This window comes from Argiope bruennichi, chromosome 7 (assembly GCF_947563725.1).
Source record: "Argiope bruennichi chromosome 7, qqArgBrue1.1, whole genome shotgun sequence".
Classification (NCBI taxonomy): Eukaryota; Metazoa; Arthropoda; class Arachnida; order Araneae; family Araneidae; genus Argiope; species Argiope bruennichi.
In genome coordinates this window covers 37,671,388-37,694,017 of record NC_079157.1, presented here as the reverse complement: position 1 = coordinate 37,694,017, position 22,630 = coordinate 37,671,388, and the positions used below count along the sequence as shown (strand labels likewise).

General features: G+C 33.6%; 1 protein-coding gene across 1 annotated transcript in view; it reads right to left on the bottom strand.

Moving 5' to 3' along the window:
• Positions 1–852: 852 nt before the first annotated feature.
• LOC129975075 (vitellogenin-6-like) overlaps positions 853–22,630 on the bottom strand; it is a 57,126-nt gene continuing 35,348 nt past the window's right edge. The window contains exons 17-26 of the mRNA XM_056087968.1: positions 22,059–22,320; positions 14,845–15,127; positions 14,237–14,449; positions 13,152–13,424; positions 11,808–11,945; positions 9,468–9,689; positions 5,557–5,833; positions 4,136–4,293; positions 3,020–3,452; positions 853–1,755 (exon numbers count right to left, since the gene is read on the bottom strand). Of these exons, the coding sequence (XP_055943943.1) occupies positions 1,472–1,755; positions 3,020–3,452; positions 4,136–4,293; positions 5,557–5,833; positions 9,468–9,689; positions 11,808–11,945; positions 13,152–13,424; positions 14,237–14,449; positions 14,845–15,127; positions 22,059–22,320 (2,543 nt within the window). The 3' untranslated portion in view covers positions 853–1,471. The remainder of the gene's footprint in view (positions 1,756–3,019; positions 3,453–4,135; positions 4,294–5,556; positions 5,834–9,467; positions 9,690–11,807; positions 11,946–13,151; positions 13,425–14,236; positions 14,450–14,844; positions 15,128–22,058; positions 22,321–22,630) is intronic.

Genomic DNA, 22,630 nt, shown 5'->3' with positions numbered 1-22,630 from the left:
TTTATTTAAAAAATTTTTTATCCAAAATTCTTTAATGTGTTTTAACACATTAACATTGTCATCACTCCGATAGTAAAAGCCTGACTCGAAGTTTATGATTCAGATTATGAGGTTGTTCTTAAAAAAAATATCTAGAAAAAATCTCATTTATATAAAATACAATTTGGTTTTGATAAAAAATATTACCATGAATTACCTTTAATTATCACTATTAATTGGTAGTTAATGGTAATAATTACCATTTTGGATTTTGAACAGAGAGATTGAGAATATGGCAAATGAAAAACAAAAAAAGGTTGATTTATGATTTGTAATACGCATCAAAAGACAATCATTTGAGTGATTGGACAGTGCTTTCCCACAAGTTTATATTCTATTAATTTTTAAATTAAATCATATTTTAATTAAATAATTAAACTTAAATACTATGAATTACCTTTAATTTCCGTTAATTAATTGGTAATTAAGGGTAATAATTGCCATCTTGGATTTTGAACAAAGAGACTGAGAATATGACAAATGAAAAAAAAAATAAATGTATATTTATGATTTGTAATAAGCATCAAAAGACAATCATTTGAGTGATTGGACAGTCTTTTCCCACAAGTTTATATTCTATTAATTTTAAAATTAAATTATAAATAAGAAATTTTAATTAAATTATTAAACTTACATATTTAGTTACATTAACTACTTTTTTCGAACTTTTTTGAAATCAGAAAATCTATTTTTGTTGTAACTTAATGAATTCATATTCTATAATTTTTTCCGACTTAGAATATGTATTGATACTTAAACCAAAGAAATGTTTTTTTTTTCAATTTTTATTTTTTAAAGAAAACAATAAAACTATCAGGTGTTATCATGCTTTTATTTTGGCAGAAAAATAAACAGTTTTCAAAGAGAAGGTTTTGTACATTTTCAGAAATATTAACATAAGTATTACAAACAATGCACATTTAGTAATTGCGTACAATAAATGAATCTACTAAAACATGCATAACAAATTGTCATACAAATGTATATAACAATCATTTGAAACTTTTGCAAAACAAAAGAAAAAAATGAATAAAATAGATAAAAAGAATCAATGGCTTTATAGATTCATGATACTAAAAGTTAACAGTATTAGTTCAATAATGATTAATTTATTAAAAAGAAAAGATTTCATAATACTTTTAAATGACAACAATAAGGCTGTAGTCTTCTTGCTGAATTTTTTTTAAAAATGACATGAAAAAATTAAAAGTTGACACCAAAATATTCAATGGAATAAAGAAATTGAAAATAACAAAGACGGTGATTTGCTGGTTGTATTGTACTGTATGTGCGCATCGAGTTCCTCGTATTACCTAGTCTTCATTTGTCAGTGTATCCAGTATGGATTACATCGTCTATTTTTTTTTCTTACTGAGTGATCAAGTCCAACACAAGGATGGACTCTAGTAAGACCCTAGAGGAAGACCCGCCTCTACACTTTGATACAGACATCTGGAACGTCGACGGGGGCCTCGTGGTCTTTGCTCTTCCTTCTGAACTCATGCAGGATTCGCAGGGGCTGCTGTCTTACCAGGGCCTTGGTGGAATCGTCCTTGGCAGGCAAGCAGTGGAATGAAATGGTCTTGCTGGTGGTGGCTCGAGCTTTGCAATGGGGGGCACACTCGGCGACGGGCTCTGTGGAGAAGCAAGTCTGGGCCACTTTGCCTGTGTTGTGTTCAACAATTTTGGTGCGTAGTTTGGTGCAACCGAATCCGCCTGAAAGCAATGGTAGCAAATAAGAGTTTGAAATTTTCAAATTCTATATTCGATTTCAGAAAATATAGAAATCAAGTATGGTTATGCGATTAAGAATCAGCTTCAGTGCTCTCATTTTGAGGTACAACTATCTTCGTAAATCTTTAGTGAGGATGTTGATGAATTATTCTGTTCCAAAACTACATATTGAATCAATAATAATCGATTGTGTGATTTGTATTTCAGTTCTTAATGACAAATTATTTATTTTTGATGCAGTTTAGAAATCTACAAAATAATGTAGCAGCCTGGAAAAAACTTGATCTTTTCCCATTAAGCAAGAATAGAATGAACAAATCATCCATAAAATTGAAACTACTCTTTTTTTTACATAATATCTCATTCAAAACATTTTTTGATTCCTTCTATATAGGACCAACTTTAAGAAGTCAAAATAGGCAATCATTCCATTTCTGATGAAACTATTTCGATAAGAAATACTGGATTTATCTGTGTTTGTATATATGGGTTTCTTTCTTCCATTATAGAGTTGGGCTTTGAACTATTCTATCAATGCTGTTTATTTCATTTCAAAAAATTCTTCTGATATATCTCCTTTGAAGAATTCTATTTGAAATAATTTATAATTCTTACTAATTTCAATGCATCTTCATATGTTTTGAAGCTAAAATATTAGTATATAGCTTATCAACTCTACAGAAAAAAAAATCAGCTTCAGGTTAACATAATCATACCTTGCGGGTAGAATTAGAAGAACAGGTCAATAGTACTTAGAAACTCTGAATATTCACACCATTACCGTGAAAGTTTAATTAATATGAAAAAAAAGCATCTTGATGTTATGTATAAGAGACAAATTCATGGAGATCCCTTTTCTGATGTCTTGTGATTAAATTTTGAATTATGAAAGAAATTTTTATCATGTAAGAGCATGATGTTTTGGTTGGAGATTTTTGAAACTACAAAATATACTGGCAGAAAATTGTCGATTTATCGCTTTTGAGGCATCGAGTTTTCACTTTTAAGGTTATTAGAAAATGATGATGAAGGTTGTCACATTTGGCGACTTATTGCCAACAAAAAGTTACAACATGGTGCCAACGTCCGCCATGTATCCGATTCTCCTGTCTGGCCAATAAAGGGCCGGGTAGTAGGAAGTTATATCTCTGAGAAACACAAAGAAGAAAACACGAAACAGAGAGGAGAGGTAATGAGAAATATATAAACTTTTGTCTCATAATTATGAAACAAACACATCATTTACCTTCATTGGGACACTTGGGCTCAAACTTAGGCACTTCGCATGTGTCGGAAGGAATGGCATATGCGTACGCATAGGCAGTTTCATCTTCGTAGTAGCATCCCTCGGCAGTAGTATAACCATCATACTTCTCTCCGTTGTAGTTACCGCACAGGCCGCACACCTTGGCCCTGTAGAAGGGCGACACTTGGACGATGATATTATGGCCGTCGAATTCAACGATCAGGCCATATTTCTCGGAATGCAGGGCGTAGTAGAAGTTCCTATGAGTAATGTAGAAATCTGCTCCGTGGTGGTGGTGTTCTCCTTCGAAGTGGAGGTAAGGTTTGGTGGCCGTTACGTCCACTTTGGTGCCGTCCACCCGGATAATGATGTCCGAATCGTCGGATACTGGCAGAGCTTCCACTTTGTGTTTTCCGATGAAGACTTTCAAAGCCTGCAAAGGAAAAAAATTTAAAAAATATGTTATTAAAAAAACATGTTATTAAGTCCTTATATCAATCAAGTTTAGATCAGTTCCGCTCTATTGCAATTCTTTATTCTTATTTTAATCTTTATTTTTGGTGAAAACATAACATACCCTCTAAATGCCGTTGTTGTTGTTTCTTATGGCACTTGCCACGGACAAGCCCGCTGTTCAAAGACAACCGATTTAAACCTAAGGGCGAGCGCCTCTTGTTTTTATCGTAGAGCCAACTAGGGCCAAGAGCACGACTTGACTACTCACGCATGACTCATTCGCTTGCACTACCCTTTTTACAGGAGGGCATATTCACACATCTCACAGATAGAACAGGAAGAACAACCATGCCAAAGCCGAGACTTTAACCTGGCACGCCCAGATCGTGGGGAAGATGCACTACCCCTATGCCAGGACGCTGACCCTCTAAATAATTAATTAGCAAATGGTTCTAGAATCTTATTGAATCTACTGTTTAAATTTTTCTTTCCAAATGCACTGTAGGGCTGATCAAATATTTATCGAAACAACATTAGAAAAAGGAAAAACTTCAATATTTTGAAATGCGATATATCTTCACCAAAGAAAACTGTTCTTTACTAATTTCTAGACAGAAAATATAAATTTTCTACGCTAATATCTGAGAATTCAACACTTACCTTGTGGTAACGCGGGTGGTTGATTTTGGTGCCCAGGACTGTAAAGAATTCGTTGGGTGAGCAGTCTTTGGCAATGACTTTGTAGCAAGCGATGGGAGGCAGTTTATATTCGTATCTGTCGAAGGTTATCATATTGTCACCCTCCAACTTGCAATGAACTGAAAAAAAAATATTTACAAATAAGTAAATACTTTAGTTCTCCTTAATCTCAATAATATTTTCAAATTTTCTGATAAATTTTTAAAAAATAAATATTTGTTAAAAAAATAATTTGTTATGTATCTGTAAGATTTTAGCTAATTTCTGGAATTTTAGCTGAAAGTCTCTGCATGCTCCAGATTATTTGAAATAATCTCTACATTTACATTATTTGGCATGGATTGAAAAAGTATTGTGAATAATCCTAATTCTTACTTATAAATAAAAAAGTTCTATTTAAAAAATAAATTTAACTAGACAGAAATTTGAAAGTAATGTAATAGGGAATTCTCATCACGTTCTCCTCAAATTCTCTTCTCTCTTAAGGGAATTCTCTTCAAAATTTTCTCTAATCTTCTTTCCCAATGGAATTCTCTTTCGCCTCTCCTCAATTCTGCTTTTAAAGTTTTTTGGGGGCAGGGGTCAGATAATAATTGCTAACATTTTGCGTTTGGATACATAGGCATCATCTCTAGGGTAATCCATATAATTACAGGCACTAAGGCCAATATGAAGTCTTTGATATGCATTCGATGGCCGCATGAATGTTCTGTATGTGATTATGTAAACATTTTGGATTACTTCTTGTGCTTTTATTTCATCGGAGTATGTAGAAGACTGGATTTCAATACATTCTTCATTTGCAATATTGAATGAATTGAAGATAAGCATTATGAAAATAATGTTTTTCAAGGCAATGAAATAGTATCCATTATCATCCATTGTGGATGATAATGGTTGTTGAATATGTGTCGAAAAGAAGCCATAAAGGCAATTATAATCGGTCCAAATAAAACTTTAAAAGCAGAATTAAGGAGAGGCGAAAGAGAATTCCGTTGGGAAAGAAGAAGGAAATTAAATAAGAATTTGAAAAGAATTCCCTTAAGAGAGAAGAAAATTAGAGGAGAACATGAAGCGACACCACTTGGATGTTACATATGTGACCAAGGATACTGACACTGGACAATTATTAAGCACTGAAACAAAACCTGAAGTTTCAATCTACATTGTGTTCGTTTTTCTTTTTTTTTCTGGCCCATTTTACAAGGAAATTACAGCCACTTCTGATAGGCACACTTATTTTGAATTAATAAATGTTTTATCAATGAAAATTATCTATTTACTTTTATTTTTTTCGAACACTTCTCATAAAATAGCATAACAAGAGATGCAGAATAAGCTTCATTTGATCACCCAAGAGGCTTCAATCCAAGTTTACTTACTGTCGCTGAAAGAGTTCTTGATGTGCAGATCCTCGAAGACGGGATACGACCTGAAGCCCCTGTAGAAAGGAACGGGCACGTGTGTATAAAAACTGTTTGAGCTGGGCTTGTGAACTCGGATGTCGGCCACTGGTAAGTGTAGGGAGAAGTTGGCATGCAAGTGGAACTCGTCCTGAGGATTCTGGATGTCCACGATATTGTGGTCGCCGTAGAAGAACATAGCGTGCTTTGCCGCCCAGAGAGCTTTGTAGGTGGCGTTCAAAAATCCTTTGGAGAGCTGTAAGGTGAAAGAATGGATGTAGCAAAGCCTGATTCACAAAATTACAGTTATTGATTTCACGTTTTTCTTTCCCCCCTAAAGTCCTGCATTGCTGCCTCATCGCGGCGGGGGAGTGTTCCTGGGCGGAATGGGTGAAATACATCGGGAGACTATTCTCCTGGTAGGGTAACCAAGGCGTGAAGGTCATTCCATTATGCTCAGCGAAATGCAATGCAGGCATGACTTTAGGGGGCAAAGACTTCAGCCTTTGGTGCCTCTGGGTCCTTGACCTCTTGAAGCTGCATTTTAAGCCCTTTTATCATGACTCATCGATTAGAAGACAATGAGGGCTGTGCTACATTGTTTGAAGGCGTTCGGGCTCGTGGACCTGGTTTGATGTTACTGTCGACCAGGTGGGATAAGCCACAACAACGTTTTTCTTTAACTTAATTGCTTTCATTCTTGTAAAAAGGTTATTTTGTAATAAATTTTTTTCATTCTGTATAGATATATTAGAATTACGAAGTTCTCTATATTTATATATTATATTCGCGTCCCTTAAGTTGCGAGTGCGAACCCCGTCGGCCGAAGATTCCCCGCGTGCTTGGTGGCTGACGCGAGTATAAATCTGTCGTGGTCACAAAGTCCTCCATGTCGAGAATAATTCCACTGGGGGTACTGGATCAGGGGTGATCGTTCTCAGATTTAGGTCTAAATTACGATTTGTGGATGAGCGAATGAAGTCCGCCCCGTAAAAAGGGTTGTGACGTGTGTCTAGCTAAGTCGTTCTCTTGGCCGTAGATGGCGCTACTATAAAAAACAAGAGACGCTCCCGAAACGGCTTAAAATCGCTGTCTTCGTAACAGCGAGCTTGTCCATGGCAAGTGCCATAAGAAACTGCAACATATATTATATTATAAGAATAGTATTCAATATTTTTATATTCTTATACCCTAGGATACCCTTTAAAAGCTAATCTTAATTTGAATTTAATTCCATATGAGGATCATGTGTTGTCTAAGGAATCTGAGAAAACATTATTTTATATTAATTTTAACTATGAATTATGCAATGAAATGAAATATATTAAAATTAAACAGTAGAAAGTAATAAATAAAAATCTAAAAAATACTTTTATAACATCAGTTCCTGACAATTATGCAAGAAGAACGATTATTGAGTTTACATGAAGTGTTTGAAAAAATATTTTTACGATTGAGGTATATATTAAACAGATTTTGATTGCATATGATCTTATTTATCACAATTCAATAAGTTTTAAAGTATTTTCAACACTACATCACAGGAAAACAACAACGGCGATGAAGTGAGTCCATGATACTAAAACTGATATGACAAATATGACTGATTTCATCACGCTCTGACTGTAATTTTGTTCTATTTTGTAAAAATTCTTTGGAAAACCTATGCAATTCTATAAAAAATGTTTTTACAACGAATTTATTTGTATTATTACAGTATACTTCCTTTATTCCAGTAAATTTTATATCTTCAGCATTAACTCCATTGATCCTATATGGCGACTCTATGGCATATAGGACTACTTGTTTATTAACACGCACATTATTGACTCGTTTGAAGAAATTAGCCTTCATGAGTTATTATTTTTGCTCCTAGAGGTTAGCTTATGGATAGTTATAGATCTTCAAAATGCCAATAAGGAGATAACATCTCAAAAGAGAAAAGATGCTGAAGAAGTCGGCAATATCACTGTGCGTCAAGTGAATCCCGGTCACTTTGTGATAGCCAACTCATTGTGAAAGGAAAGTTCGTTTAACTAAAGCAATCATATTTACTGAAGTTTTCATTTTCAATTATTTTAGAAGCCGGGCAGTAAAATCGGGCACATTTGAAAAGAGAAATGGAGACAATACCGAAAAATTCCAAACGATATTTAAATAAATGAAATAAATTTAAAATAATAAACAGTGTTAGAACTAACCAATTAAATTTTTTTAATGCTATGAAAAATGTAATAATATATTTTGCAATTGCTATTATTTCTCTTTTTTCTTTTCTTTTTTTATTTAACCAATTTTCATACTAAGATTATCGTATTATAAACATGGCAAACGTTTAAAAGAATAAATAATTATTAACAAGCCCTTTATTCCAGCCGTTTTAAAAACCCATTTGATTAATCTATTTGTTATAATCTGCCAAAATCAATTAATCAAAAGCAAATTTCGTAAACTTTAAATTAGCAATTATCTATAGCTCTAAAAATCAAATATTGCAAATTTTTTTTAATATCAGCTATTTAATTATGATTATAATTAGGTTAAGTTTGCTTAAAAGTCAGGAAAGATATCTGAAACCTATCTTCTCGATTATTCTATTTTTCTAAACGATTGAACGATTAACTATAAAATAAAGAACGGAGGTATTCAAGTTGTATTTCGGATTTGTGACTTTCGCAAGGTTAGAAAGAAGTGGAAAATCAAGTCTGCAGTATCTGATAAGGTTATACATTCATCTTTTAAAATTAGATGTTGAAAATATTTTTTTTACTTATGACTAATGCTAAATGTAGTTAAAATTTCACGCAGATTTCGAGTGCTTGGTCTTATTTCCGGTACAGTGACATACATTGATAACAGTTAGTTATTCTACGTAAGTGCCTTATATCAAAAAGCATCGGACAACTTATTTGTGAAATTTATTTTAAATTTTCCCCAGAGACTTAAGGACAATCCTTACAGAAAAGGAGATAGAGCAGATATCTGTATCAAAGATTAAACCATTGATAATTGCTCCGTTATTCTATATCGGCAAAGTGTTCCATCACAAATTGGATATGTTTATTAAATCTGCGGTGAAAGCTTATAAGCCAGTTAACAGCTACGCTACACGAGCAATTGCTTTTGTATCGTGGTCATGTTACTGGGCAGCGAACCACAAGGTCCCCGGTTCAATTCTCGCTCATTCCAACTCGCTATAAATCTTAGGCTAAATATACATATGCAATCTGTGAAGGACAAACCAGTAGCTATAATGAATATCGAGAAGCGGTTATGTTTTGAAATAAATTGATAACAAATGGATATTGGCCACATAACTCTCATTCTTTTCCGAGTTTCCAATACCAGCAAAATTATCTCTAATAAATGGACCAACACTTCTACGTTGTAGAGAGAGGTTAACTAAAAGCAAATTTAATTACACCATTCCACCTTTAGGCATACATCAAGATTTAATAATCGGAATACTATGACATCATAGAGGAGTTGAGTCTTAAAGTCTATCAGCGGGCAGGATACATCTCTTAAAAGGCACGTTCCGTCATTCCTTAAAGGTAGCCAACAACGCACGATTTCTTAGCATACCAGAATGGCGATAACCCACCATCATCACGGAAGTATCTTGTCTCTATATCTGAGACACCTGAGGCAAGGAGTTTGTGCGCAGTGCCTCATTTGTAATCAAATTGGCGCTATTCGCTTCTGCGACATTTTACCGCAAATGATTTGGATGGATACATTAGCCATTAATCTAACCTAAATTTGCTTATGTGATTTTAACTTAATTTTGCGAAAACCTGATTTATAAACGAAGGAAAACTCTTAACCTTTTCTACATCAAAAGAACCAATAATTGAAAATACTAAATTTATCCAAGGATCTACACTTACATTCTCGAATTTCCCATGGAAGTGGTATCCATGAACAGTGCTGATGACACGGATGTACTCTAAGCATTTCTCGCCATAGTTGATGCCTCTGGCGCGCTCTTTCAAGCACGCCTGGTAGTAATGGGCATAGGGGTTGTAGTGCTCTGGGGTGTCGGGCTCCTCTCGCTTCGATTCGAATAGCCTCTGTTCTTCGGTTGGGAAGAATTGACCATCGATCTTAACCTGTAAGAAAGGAAGACAAATTCTGTGGTTTAGAAGGACTTTAAACATTAAAAATGAGCTGGGATGGATGCTACATAACATTTATTCTGTTTAGTTCTATAAACCGACACATTAAGAAAATGAGAGTAGATTTTAAGCTAGATTGAATTATTTTGAAGAGTTTTTAATGCAAGTTTTTGTTGCTGTTATTTTTATCAAGTCATGTTATAAAAGAAATGGTGTTCAGTGCGAGCCATTGTATTTACATGATAGTTCCCGATGACAAGCGTAGATTGGATCACATCATGGCTCGTTGATAATCATGGCATATTACAAAAATAATCCATATTTTAAAATTCATCGAAACCCTATCAATTAATTGTGAGCTTGCCTTATTATAAATGAATACAACGAAATTAAAACGTTACTTTACCGTAACCTTTTAAAATTTTGGGTAGAATCTTTATCATGTTCTTCAAAAATATGCACTGAAGGAAAGGAAATAAGAAATTTCTTTTATATAAAGAGAAAATGTAATAATATCGACAGCTTTATAAAGCGAATCCACTGCATGTAATGAAATTGAAACACCTTAACAAAAGATATCTAACAAATAACAGCACAGAATGGAACATTGTTTCTCATATTTCATTATCATTTTTAAACGGTATATTTTTATGAAAAACTACATATTAAACATATAAATTACATGAAAAATGTATTTAAGAAGAAACGTAATAAATAATTTGTAGCAATTATGTAGATTTTATAAAGGAAAGAATATGATTTATCTATAAATGGCTTAATAAAGATAAATAAAATGTTTGTATCTTAATACCAATGATCCCATTACCACCATCATTTCAATGCGAGTGATGCATGCATTTTAGATAATCCATAGTAATTTAAACTCAATCTATGAAATTCTTGAATTATTATTGAAACGAAACCTTTTTTTATTGTGAATGATACAGTTTTTAGGAGCAACCTTTTAATTCATGAAAGAACAATGACACACTCCCGACTGTGCCCCTGCCTCACAGAGGCACTATGTGCTGTGCAGGTATTGAGGTGAAAGCTTATAAGCCAGTTAACAGCTACGCTGTTCGAGCAATTGCTTTTATATTGTGGTCATGTTACTGGGCTGCAAATCACAAGGTGCCAGGTTTTATCCCGAATCCGCCACATTGGTGACCTCGGACGATGAACCTTCAACCTTCAAACAGCTGTTGTGGCGCCATTTACCCGCAACCAAAGTCGTCAGACTCACTTGACGTAGCAACACAAAGACGTCAGATTCATTTGACGCAGCAACACAAAAAGGCCGCAGCAACCCAAAGTCGTCAGACTCACTTGAAGCAGCAACAGCATTGGCAACCACTCACGCACACACGCTCGCCATAACGCTTGGTGCTACTCAGATGGGTACAGGCGTATTAGAATCAACAGCTAATATATCAGCACTCAACAGCCATATCGTTCTTCTTACCTCCGACTCACTGGAGGGAGAGTCTGTGGTGAAAGCGTATAAGCTAGTTAACAGCTACGCTACGCGAGCAATTGTTTTTGTATTGTTTTCATGTTACGGGGCTGCGAACCACAAGGTCCCAGGTTCTATTCTCGCTCATACCAAATCGCCATAGTATATACAGATAGCCAAAGATGAAAAACGATGCCATTCTTGTGAAGAACCTCATCTTTTAAATTTATCATGTAATGAAAAGTTGATTACTTTTCCAAGAGCATAAAATAGGATGAGGCATTTTTAGAAAGACGAACTTTTTAAATGATACAAAAATGGTGAAACCGCAAAGATCTTGCAATGCTATTCTGAAGTCACATGCTCACATTTAGTGGAAGATTCTTCCGTTTGCTAATAGAAGCTCGCAAAACCCATAAGAGAATACTCAGGCTTTTTAACCTAATGTTCAAACTGGAAATTAGACATGTGGAGTTCACTGTTTCGTAGATACACTGCCATAAATTACATAAATTAATGTTCTTGCACATTAATTTTTAAAACGCAACTTAGGCTTGCGAATAACTGTTATTAAATATTTTAATTTTTATTTCGAATTTGGAACTTATCTTCAATAAGCTACAGAGTCGATTACAAAGCATTAGGAAATCCGAGCTCACCTTCTGGTCAGTGGAGCAGTCCTTGCCGAAGTGTAGTTTCAGGGCGCTGTCCACCTGGTGGTTCATACCAATGGTGTCCAGGAGAGCGACTTTGCCTAGGTCATATTTGGGATACTTGAGATAGCCGCTGCCGCAAATCTGAAGATAAAAAGAATAAGCGACTCATTTTGTACCTTTTGACAATTATTTAAGTATTATTACATCCTCGTTTCGAATAAAATATAAATGAGAGGTTGTAATAGAGTGCTGCAGTGAATTAAAACGTAGCATTGATTTCAGCAATTAAAAATCAACTAAACAGACTAATTTTTGTTTCAAAATGGATAATCTTTGTATAGTACATTTCTGATAAGCTACCTAACGGAGATCTGAAACATGTAACGGACAGGACATTGATCTAACCAACGAAAGAGGATAGTTTTTGTTTTAAAATAGTATAATCATTGTATGGTACATTGCTGATAAGCTACCAAAAGGAGATCTGATACATATTATGGGCATGGCATTAATCTCAGCAATTAAAAACCAACTAAATAAGACTAATTTTTGTTTTAAAATGGACAATCTTTGTATAGTACATTTCTAATAAGCTACCAAACAGAGATCTGAAGCATATAATGGGCATGACATTGATCTAATAGTTAAAAACCAACTAAAGAGGCTAATTTTTGCTTTAAAATAGTATAATCATTGTGTAGTACATTGCTGATAAGCTATCAAAAAGAGATTTGAAACATACTATGGGCTTTAATATTACAACTAAATCAAACAAAAAAATTTAAAAATATATAGATTATTACCAACTATTTATTCTTATATTTATTTAAAAGTTCTGACATTCAAGCGAGATTGATCGAAACTGCTGAAATGTAGATTCAATTGGCTGCTGAAATTCAGATTCAATTGGCGGAAATTTATTCAAACTAGCTGCTGAAACTGAAGTGAGATTGATCAAACAGACTTCCAATTGCTGATTAACATGAATGTAAATTCACACTTTTTAAATAGCACATTTCTCATTCGAGCTTAAAGTTAGCTTAATAAAAGCGTAGTAGAAATTGTGCCACGAAACTTTTTATATCTCGAGTAAAATCTTCTCCTAATCTATAAATATCATATTTTAACATTTTTTAAAAATATGACTTCAATATCTATATTGTATATTATCTACAATGCAAAAAAGTAGATACGTAACACTGTTTCACGAAATATAGTTAAATGTTTACGAGTCATTTCGAATTTCAAAATCAGAGCTGAATTGAAATCATCTCAAAAAGTTTTTAAAACTTTTTACATCCAACAAACTGTTTTAAAAAAATTCATTTCTTATCTCGACTGACTTACCTTCAAGTTCGCAGTTTCTGAGCTGTGGAAGGGCGATCTGTTATAGTAGAAGTTCACTTTGTGGTTCGCTCGCTTCAGGTCTCTTGTCCAGGAAATCTTGGCGTTGGCTTTCCTTTCCTTGTCGCCAAGTCCTTTGGCCTCAAATTCGAGAGCGCATGTGCAGAAGGGCCCGTTCTCGTTGTCCGTAATTTTGTAGTCCTCGAAACCTTCGCTTGAGAACTCGGGCTGTGTGTGCTCAGAATCATAATATTGGTATTTGACGCTGCCTTGTAACTGGAAATAGAAAGAAAAAAAAAATGGATCACATCGCGTTTGTCCGCTTATTGAAGAATTTCTCTAGCATTTTTTAAAAATGAAATATAATAATTCTTAATCAGTTTAATCCTCTTTCTTCTAAGTATGCATTCCGCTTTGCAGCTTTAGGTAGAATATAGAATTCTTATAGACACGAGAGGAAAAAATACATTTTTTAAAATTATATTTAATAGACTGTTTTAAATTTTATATAAAATTCAAAATTTTAAAATAAAAGAAAAATGATATGTTAATTCCACATTTATAATTAGATGTATTTTTTTTTTTAATTTTTAAATGGTGCATTTTTTTGTGTAATAATAAGCCTCAAAGAGTTAAAAAGACAAAAAAATTAGGGATCAAATTGGAACAGCAAAGGAAAGAGATAACAAAATTATTTAAAAGGAAAATCAAACTCGGAGATTTAATTGTTGACTTTGAAAAAAGTGATTATTTGCATTTAAATGAAGGATTGAATTCTTGGGACGCTACTTTAAAAAAATTTATTCCAGGATTTTTTTTTTTTTTTCATTAGAAGAGCAAGGAGAAGAAGTTCTTTATATAACGCCACTTTCAAATAAATTTGTCCGGATAATTATTCAAAGTTTGTGCGATCCGTTGAAAAATTTAGAAGTGTTGTGGAAAATGGAATTATAACTAATCTCTACAAACTGTTTAGGACTAAGTTAATAGCTCTCTACCACAGAAATATTCAAACAATTTTTTTTTTCAATTTTCATAAAATATTTAGTTAACGCTTTGAACTTTTCCAACTGGTTTAAATTTGTTACCTCTTTTGTAGCTCCCGTAGCTGCATGGCTGAACTTAATGTCCACAAAGTAAGGCTCAAATTTGGGGTTGGCATACAGGTAGTAGAATTTCTGACGATAATCCTTGTTGAACAGGAAACTGAGCCAAGAGCCCTTGTCATTGAATTCGTTTTCGTACAAGGCGTGGACATCGAAACCAACTCCGAAGACGTCGTGGAGGTAACTCTGGTGCAGCTGTAATATAAAATAGAAGTTTTTCAAAAATTACGATGGGTCATCCGGCAGCACAATACATTACTATTCATATACTTAGTAACGTGGAATTATTCGACATGAAAAGGGATGATGATAAGTGAGGGAAAATGTTGAGTGACAAAGGAAGAAAAAGAGCGAAGGCTTTTTATATTTAAAAATAAACCTTGTGTCGTCGCATCTAATCAATTATCCAGGAGCATACATGGTACGATGTGCAACTCTTTTGTACGTTTAAAAAACGTACTTGTCTCAAACTGTCTTGTACGTTTAAATATTTACCTAATAACACTGCAACAATTTCATATCTAAGGGAACATAAGTGTTATACTTGAATTTTAGTTGATAATTAGAAAAAAAAATGTTTATTAGCTTACGTGCTTCCTGCTCTTTCGTTGGACGGGATGATAGCCGTCTTCCAAAACGGCCGGGACGCCATTGCCATACAGGTCAGTGTAGGTATACGGCTCGTATTTGAAGTGGTAGATCTCGTGCGTGACTGGTGTCCATTGGTAGTTCAGTTTCTTCTCTTTCACATCAAGGTCAAACTTCATTTTGATTGGGAGCGATAGGGTGGCCCTGCGGTTGATGCCTGCTCCGAAAGTTGTCTGATCGAATGGCATGAATACTCCGATAGAGGCGAACAGGTTCTTGTCGATGCTGTAATAATAAATGTATATTTTGTAAAATATTTACTAGATGGTTCGGTTACTTGGAATGAAATATTTTCATGTTTTTTTTTAGTTCAAGGAAATTATTAGTTCAACTCTAGTTCAGTATTTATGAGAAAAAAAAGTAACAAAATAAATGAATTTAAAATTATCATATCAGTTGCTGACATTATCTTAGTATAAATGTCATACAAATAAAAAGATTTTTTAATATTTTTAATACACAAAAACATTATATATATATATATATATGACGAATTGGTACGCTCGAGGATAGAACCTGGGACCTTGTGGTTCGCAGTCCAGTAACATAACTATGATACAAAAGCAATTGCTCGTGTAGCGTAGTTGTTGCTTGGTTTATAAACTTTCACCACAGACTCTTCCTCCAGTGAGTCGGAGGTGAGACGAATGATATGGCTGTTGAGTGGTGATGTATTAACTGTTGATTCTAATGCGCCTGTACCCATTTGAGTAGCGCCAAGCTGGCGAGCATGTGTGGTTGCTGTTGTTGCGTCAAGTGTGTCTGACGACTTTGTGTTGCTGCGGGTAGATGGCGCCACAATAGCTGTGCGTAGGTTGAATGTTCATCGTCCGAGGTCACCAATGTTGTGGGTTTGCGATGATCGAGGATAGAACCTGGTACCTTGTGGTTCTCTGCCCAGTAACATGACCATGATTCAAAAGCAATTGCTCGTGCAGCGTAGTTGTTAACTGGCTTATAAGTTTTCACCACATATATATAAATACAGGGTGATTAAGAAATAACAGGAGGTGTTAGGAGCTCTGTAGCGTGTTATGTACTGGACGAAATATAACAAAATTTGGCCACCATACACATTAAAGTATACGGTTTCGATTTATCAAGCAAAAAAATAGAACCAAAAAAAACGCCGATTCTGGCTTATACTGGTTCTTTGTGACATGACATCGAAGATAAAAGGAAGAATTGCGGGAATTTAAGTCATTCTACAACAATTCATCCGTCGATTGCATTGCTTATTAGTCAAGCTGTTTTATCAGCAAGATACCAGTGGTTAAAACAGTTACGTATAAAACCAATGACCATAACTAACTTGCGAAGAATGGTTGAAAGATTTGAAGCAGCAGGAACTCTTGGTGTACAACCAGGCCTAGGACGTAAAGATATCAAGAAGGAACAAATTGAAGAAGTTGCAATTGCCGTTATGGATCAGGCGAGAGCTAATTAGCAGGGTACCAGCAGTTCAATATCACGGCAATCAGGTACCTCCTTCTCGACGGAGCAGAAGATATTGCGTAAGATCCTGAAATTTTATCCTTATAAGATAACACCCATTAACTGATAACACTGAACCGAATCTTGTCAATTTCTGGTTGTGGGGCTACTTGAAAGGCATTGTGTATCAATGGCATATTCCTGACATTCCTACTTTAAAAGATTAAATAACGTCAGAAGAATAAATGCAGATATGCTGCGAGCCGCCGTCGAAAACCTCGTGCACCGCAAGCAATTATTGAAACCATAAGTTGGTGGTCACCTTGAGCTAAATTTTTAAATTGGTTATAATAAAAGTTTTTCATTGGTATTTGGTGTGTTGCTATTTACTGTTTCCATTAGCAGTTATGTATTCTTTTTTAACACATTTTGCGCTTTAGGCCCAGGAATTCCCCTATCGGTGTTTTTTGGTATTAATTTTTCTTTCTTGATAAATCGAAATCGTATATTTTAATGTGTATGCTGGCCAAATTTTGTATATTTTGTCCAGTACATAAAACGTGCTACAGGACTCCTAACACCTCCTGGTATTTCTTGATCACCCTGTATATATATATATATATACAACTCCATCTATTGAGTGCATATTGGATCACTCAATAGATGGCGCTGGGAGCCTGCATCTGTTTACATAATTTACAGTTAGTTTCTTAAAAACAGGGAATCATAATCGATAGTTTAAAGTTTCCTTGATTTTTGATGGTATGTACTGGCCTTTTCGTTTTTAATTTTTAATTTTAGTGCTATTTTTGGTTTTTATTGTTATTTTTGTTATTGTATTTTTACTTTGTTGTGGTTAATTTCTTCTAATTTGTTGTTTTGTATTTCCTTTCTGTTAAAATGGTATATCTCTTGAGCATAATTTCAGGGGATTTTCGGGTCACGAGGAATCATTATTAGACAATGTCTGTATTTCCTCACAGAAAAAATCCCTTTCTTTGAATCCCTGCCTGAGGGTGACCCTTGAAAAAGTCTTCAGGCCGGATTCTTTTTTTATATTTTTTTTAATTTTTTTGGTTTAATTTTCATTTGATTTTTTGTTTTTCCTATTAACTTGATTCTAATACTTTTGTATATATATATATATATATATATATATATATATATATATATATATATATATATATATATATATATAATGAAACTTTAATTTGAATTTAATTAATTTCCAAGGTTTTATCTTAATTTTGCCCATAGTAACTTCATTCTAAAGTATTCTCTTATTTCCTGATCACATTCCACTTTTTCTATTTAATTAATTCAAGAGAAGTGTTCTGAAATGATCAGGGTGGTAATTCACACGCTCCGCTTGAAGGGATAGAAAAATGTCCAGTAAGCACATTTTTTTTAAAAAGATCCATGTGCTCCCCTTACTTGTGATTGACGTGCATCAGAAATCCCTATCAGAATCTTAATAATATATCACTGTGAAAAAATATTTTCCCTATCAATATTTCATGTTATATAAGACGAGGGATAATTTATTTCTGTCTCTTCCCCACTTGTCTAATCTATTGTTGTGAGCGGACAAGCTTTGTCCGCCTAAATAAATTATGCCTTCCCGGGATGGAGAGAATAAAACAGATTTAAAAATGCAAAGTCTTTTCACTGCATTCTGCTTCACATAAAATAATGCCTACATTTAGGGTTTGGCGGTTTTTTAAACCCGGTTTTAAAAACTGGGTTTTTTAAAGTAAATTTGTCACATTCGAAAACCAGTTTTTAAAGTAAGAAAACCCGGTTTTTCCGCAATACCTAAATATTCCAATTCTAAAAAAAAAAAAAAAAAAAAAAAAAAAAATATCCGTTGGGACCGATTTGTCTAGCAGCGAGGGATTAAGGCGACAAGATGCGAATTTATTAACAAGTGAAAGTACATTTGAATTTCTGTTAAATGAACTAAAAAATTTGAACACTGAAATAAGTTTGAAATTATTATATGCTTTAGAAGAACGAATTCAAAAAAGAAGACAAGTAGAATTAGCAACTCGTTTGCTGTATTTGCAAAATCCACAAAACATTTCTAGTTCAGCGAAGAAATCTAGTGTACTTTTTTCTTCGAAAACCGAAATTATTAAGTTATCTGGAAAGATATTGTGTAGAATATTTCCAAATTCTTATGTGGAAACCGATTCTGATGAAGAGCAAATAGAAGAAACTACTCAACAGAGTAATGCTTTTTTAAAAGATGCCATGGATAAATCAATTCATAGGTTTCTTGAAGACCCTGAAGAAAAACATACAAATCCAAAGCTACCGAAAGCTGACTTTTCATTATTTGAGGCAACGAATAAAAGAACAAAAATCTTAGATTTATTTTTTGACGCCATGAAAACTATAAAACCAAGCTCAAAAGCTGGTGAACGACTATTTTCAACTTCAAGCAATTTATGTACAAAATAAGAACAAGACTTAGCCACCATTCAGTCATATTTTGTGTTTTTTTAAATCCTATTTTCTTAGGAGAAATTAAAATTAGTGAAAACAATATAAATATTATTCACAATTTTTGTTTAAGTTTTCATTATTTTGTGTAGGTAATATGCATATGTACTCGTTAATTTATATATGTATATGAGCAAATAATTTTTCAATCAGAAGGCAGTTTCGAAGACAGTGAAGAGACTTTGCATTTTTAAGTTCGCTTTAATCCATCCTTGGAAGGCACAATTTATTTACAAGAAGGCGCGGACAAAACACGTCCGCTCACAGCAACAGATTAGGCAAGAAGAAGAAGAAAAAAACACTAATTATCCCTGCTCTTATATAACATATGATTTCTGACACGTGTCTATTCTGATTGGAATTTCTCACACGTGTCGACCTTGACAAGGGAAACAGAAGAATCTGTTTACATCAGCGATTCTTTATGTCTTCACTCGGCACGTGGGAACCGCTGGTGCAATTACTTTTACAAAGCCTCAGTTGAATTAATTAAATAGAAAAAGTGGAATGGGATCTGGAAATAAGAGAATATTTTAGAATGACTTTGACATGGGTTGAATTAGGCTAAAAATTTAGGAAATTAATTAGGATTTTATATATGTGCATATATATATATATATATTGTTACAAATCTGTAATGTTGCTTCCCAGAACAGTTATTCAATCACTGGAAAGACCGTTTTACGATCAGCTCTGTTGCATTCTTGCGTGCTGACCGGGTGCCAAATCAGTGATCTCAGGGATTGGCGATAAACTTCGCGACCATTTGGCGACGAATTTGGTAACTTTGACAAAAAAAAAAAAAAAAAAGATATTACTGGAAACTTCCAGAATTTTAACGATTTAGCCAATAGGAACCAAGATATGCTTGATTGTCCCAGAACCTTCTCTATCCTCCTCAAGGAACTATAAAAGGCCGGCAGTCTCAAGCTGAAGTCAGTCGTATATAGAGTCGTCGAGGGGACAGCGAAGCAACGGCGGAATAGTTGGATAAATCCAGCGAAGCGCAAGCGTGGAGTGGGGTTCAAATGATTGCTAAACTGAGCTGTGTGCCGAGTACTGGTTTTTATTGTAGAAACACAATGATGGGTAGGCAATCGTGCTGCTTTGTGTGCAATGGTTGCTATTACTACCTTTGTGAGCTACTGTTTTTTGTAGTGTGCTCTGTGTGTTACCTGTGTTTGTTTTGGCTGTATATCTATAGCCTGCGTATTCTTGTCTTCATGTTAATAAAAGTCATCGTTCGTTACTAAAGGACTGTTTCTTCATCGACGAAGAAATCGGGAAAGAAACCCGGAATTTCTGTATATATATATATATATATATATATATATATATATATATATATATATATATATATATATATATATATATATATATATATATATATATATATATATATATATATATATATATATATATATATATATATATATATACAGTATATATATATATATATATATATATATATATATATATAGAGAGAGAGAGAGAGAGAGAGAGAGAGAGAAATTTTATAGTACAAAGTTTATACAGAATCCCTTAATTCTCTGCACCTTAATCCTTGATCAAAATGGAAAAAATCTGTTCATCAAAGAATTTAATATTTCGTAGTTTATGAAAATTTTGTACGCAATGCCAAATGAACTTTAAATGCAGAAAAGCATTTTTTTAGTAAATTATATTTAAGTTTTGAAGAATGGTGGAAAACTCTCTTTAAACATGGTGATTGATAATTTAAGTGCGAGTTTATAATTTGGAAATGTGAGAGTTACCAGTTTTAACATATAATTAAACCCCATCGACCGTCAAAATGAAATAGTAAAGCTTTGAATTTATTTTTAAGGATCAAAAATTTCAAGAAAACTTTCATGTTAACTCTTTATAGTGATGGTCTATCTTCTGAAGCCCTTATATCATAGTATTTTATGCATAATAATTCAATTTTTAAACCACGTAATGAAGAAGGTATATTTTTAAACTTTAAAAATATACTTTCTGATTATTTAGCCAGTTAATATATCATTAACTGGTTTAAAACCTAAACGCCATGAATTAAATGCTCGGATATCAGTAGTTCGGGAAATAAATCATCACGTATGGAAGATTTAAAAAACACATGTATGAAAGTGTCTCTTCTCGCCATTATCAGTTATAATATAAATAATTTTGATTATATTATAGCAGGTAATGGAGCATTAGGTACATTGGCTTTTACTCTTTTCGTTGTCATGTGTTTAATTCATTTGTGGAAAACTATTTTCAAATTCTTTGAGGATAGCTTAGTGAATTATTTACAAATTTTCATTACACTGCATTTGATGAATACATCCTAAGATAAAAGGTGTCCCAGAAATAATCCAAGATATGAATTTGCCACCATTCGTGCAGTAAAGTGTTGGAAACCGTATTAAAAAAAACATTTGACAGCTGATAGTTTAAGGTTAGTAAAATTGTAGCGTTACGCGATAGAAAAACGTATTTTCATTGTTGAACAATATTTCAAAAATAGTGAAAGTCTTGCGGTCAAAGTTCGAAAATTTGAGAATTGGCCTCCAAGATTACGTGATTTAATACCATTGAATTCCTTTTTGTGGGTTATCTGAATCAAAGGTACATGCCAACAAGTATGTGTGCATTGGAGGTGGAAGTTCAGCGTTGCATCAACGAAATTCAGCCACATTTATGCAAAGTGGTCGTGGAAATTTTCGACAAAAGTGTGCGTATGGGCCAGCAAATCCGCAAAGGCCATTTGCCCTATGTGTTTTTCCACACATAACTCTATCCTGCATACTTTGCGATTCAATAAAAATATAACAATTTAAAGGGAAAAGAAACTGTTTTGTAAAAATTTAATTCAAATATTGCGTTAACAATTTGTTTTATCACTTTCCGATTCAATAAAAATATAACAATTTAAAGGGAAAAGAAACTGTTTTTTAAAAATTTAATTCAAATATTGCGTTAACAATTTGTTTTATCCTATAAAGCTCCATTTTTACTAATCTTAAACTATCAGCTATCAAATGTTTTTTCAATAGCGTTGCCAACCCTTTACTGCACGAATAGTGGCAAATTCAAATCTTGGGTTAATTTTGGGATACCCTTTTTATAAAACATTGTAAATTTTCTTTTATTTTGTCATCAACCTATAAAAATAATATTAAATGTCGATTGGAGAATTTCTTTTAGATCATATTAGCAAGCCAATACTCACGCAATGTGTCCATCCGTTTCTACTTTCACGTGATCAGGGTACTTGCCACCACGTTCCTCTGCGAAGAAACCTGGCTCCACCTTGAAGCTAGATTCCTTATTCTTGTGATAATAGTAAACAGGCTGCTTGTAGTCGAAGATGATGGGGACACCTGATTCGCTAGGAATAATGTACATCTTGTCCACCGTGAGCATAAATCTCTGGTAGAAGAACTCTGGAATTTTCTGGTAAGCAGCTGGCATGTTCGGAATGGTGAATCGACCTGCGACATGAAAGCAAATAAAGAGTTAAATATTATTGCATAACCTAAAGAGGTCATAAGAAATAAAGCATAACATTTTTTATTGGATACCAACATTTATTGAATATTTAATGAAAATTTCTTATTTAAAACCAGGACACTGACCAGTAGGGCTGTATTGTGATATTTGTAAAATGTGAACAGTCTAATGAATATGGATCAATATAGCAATAATATTTATATATGTTAATAACGTATTTTAAAAGTGTACTCTTTTACCAGGTCAAACCAAAACGTATGATTAAAATAAAGCGATTACCCTTACATGATG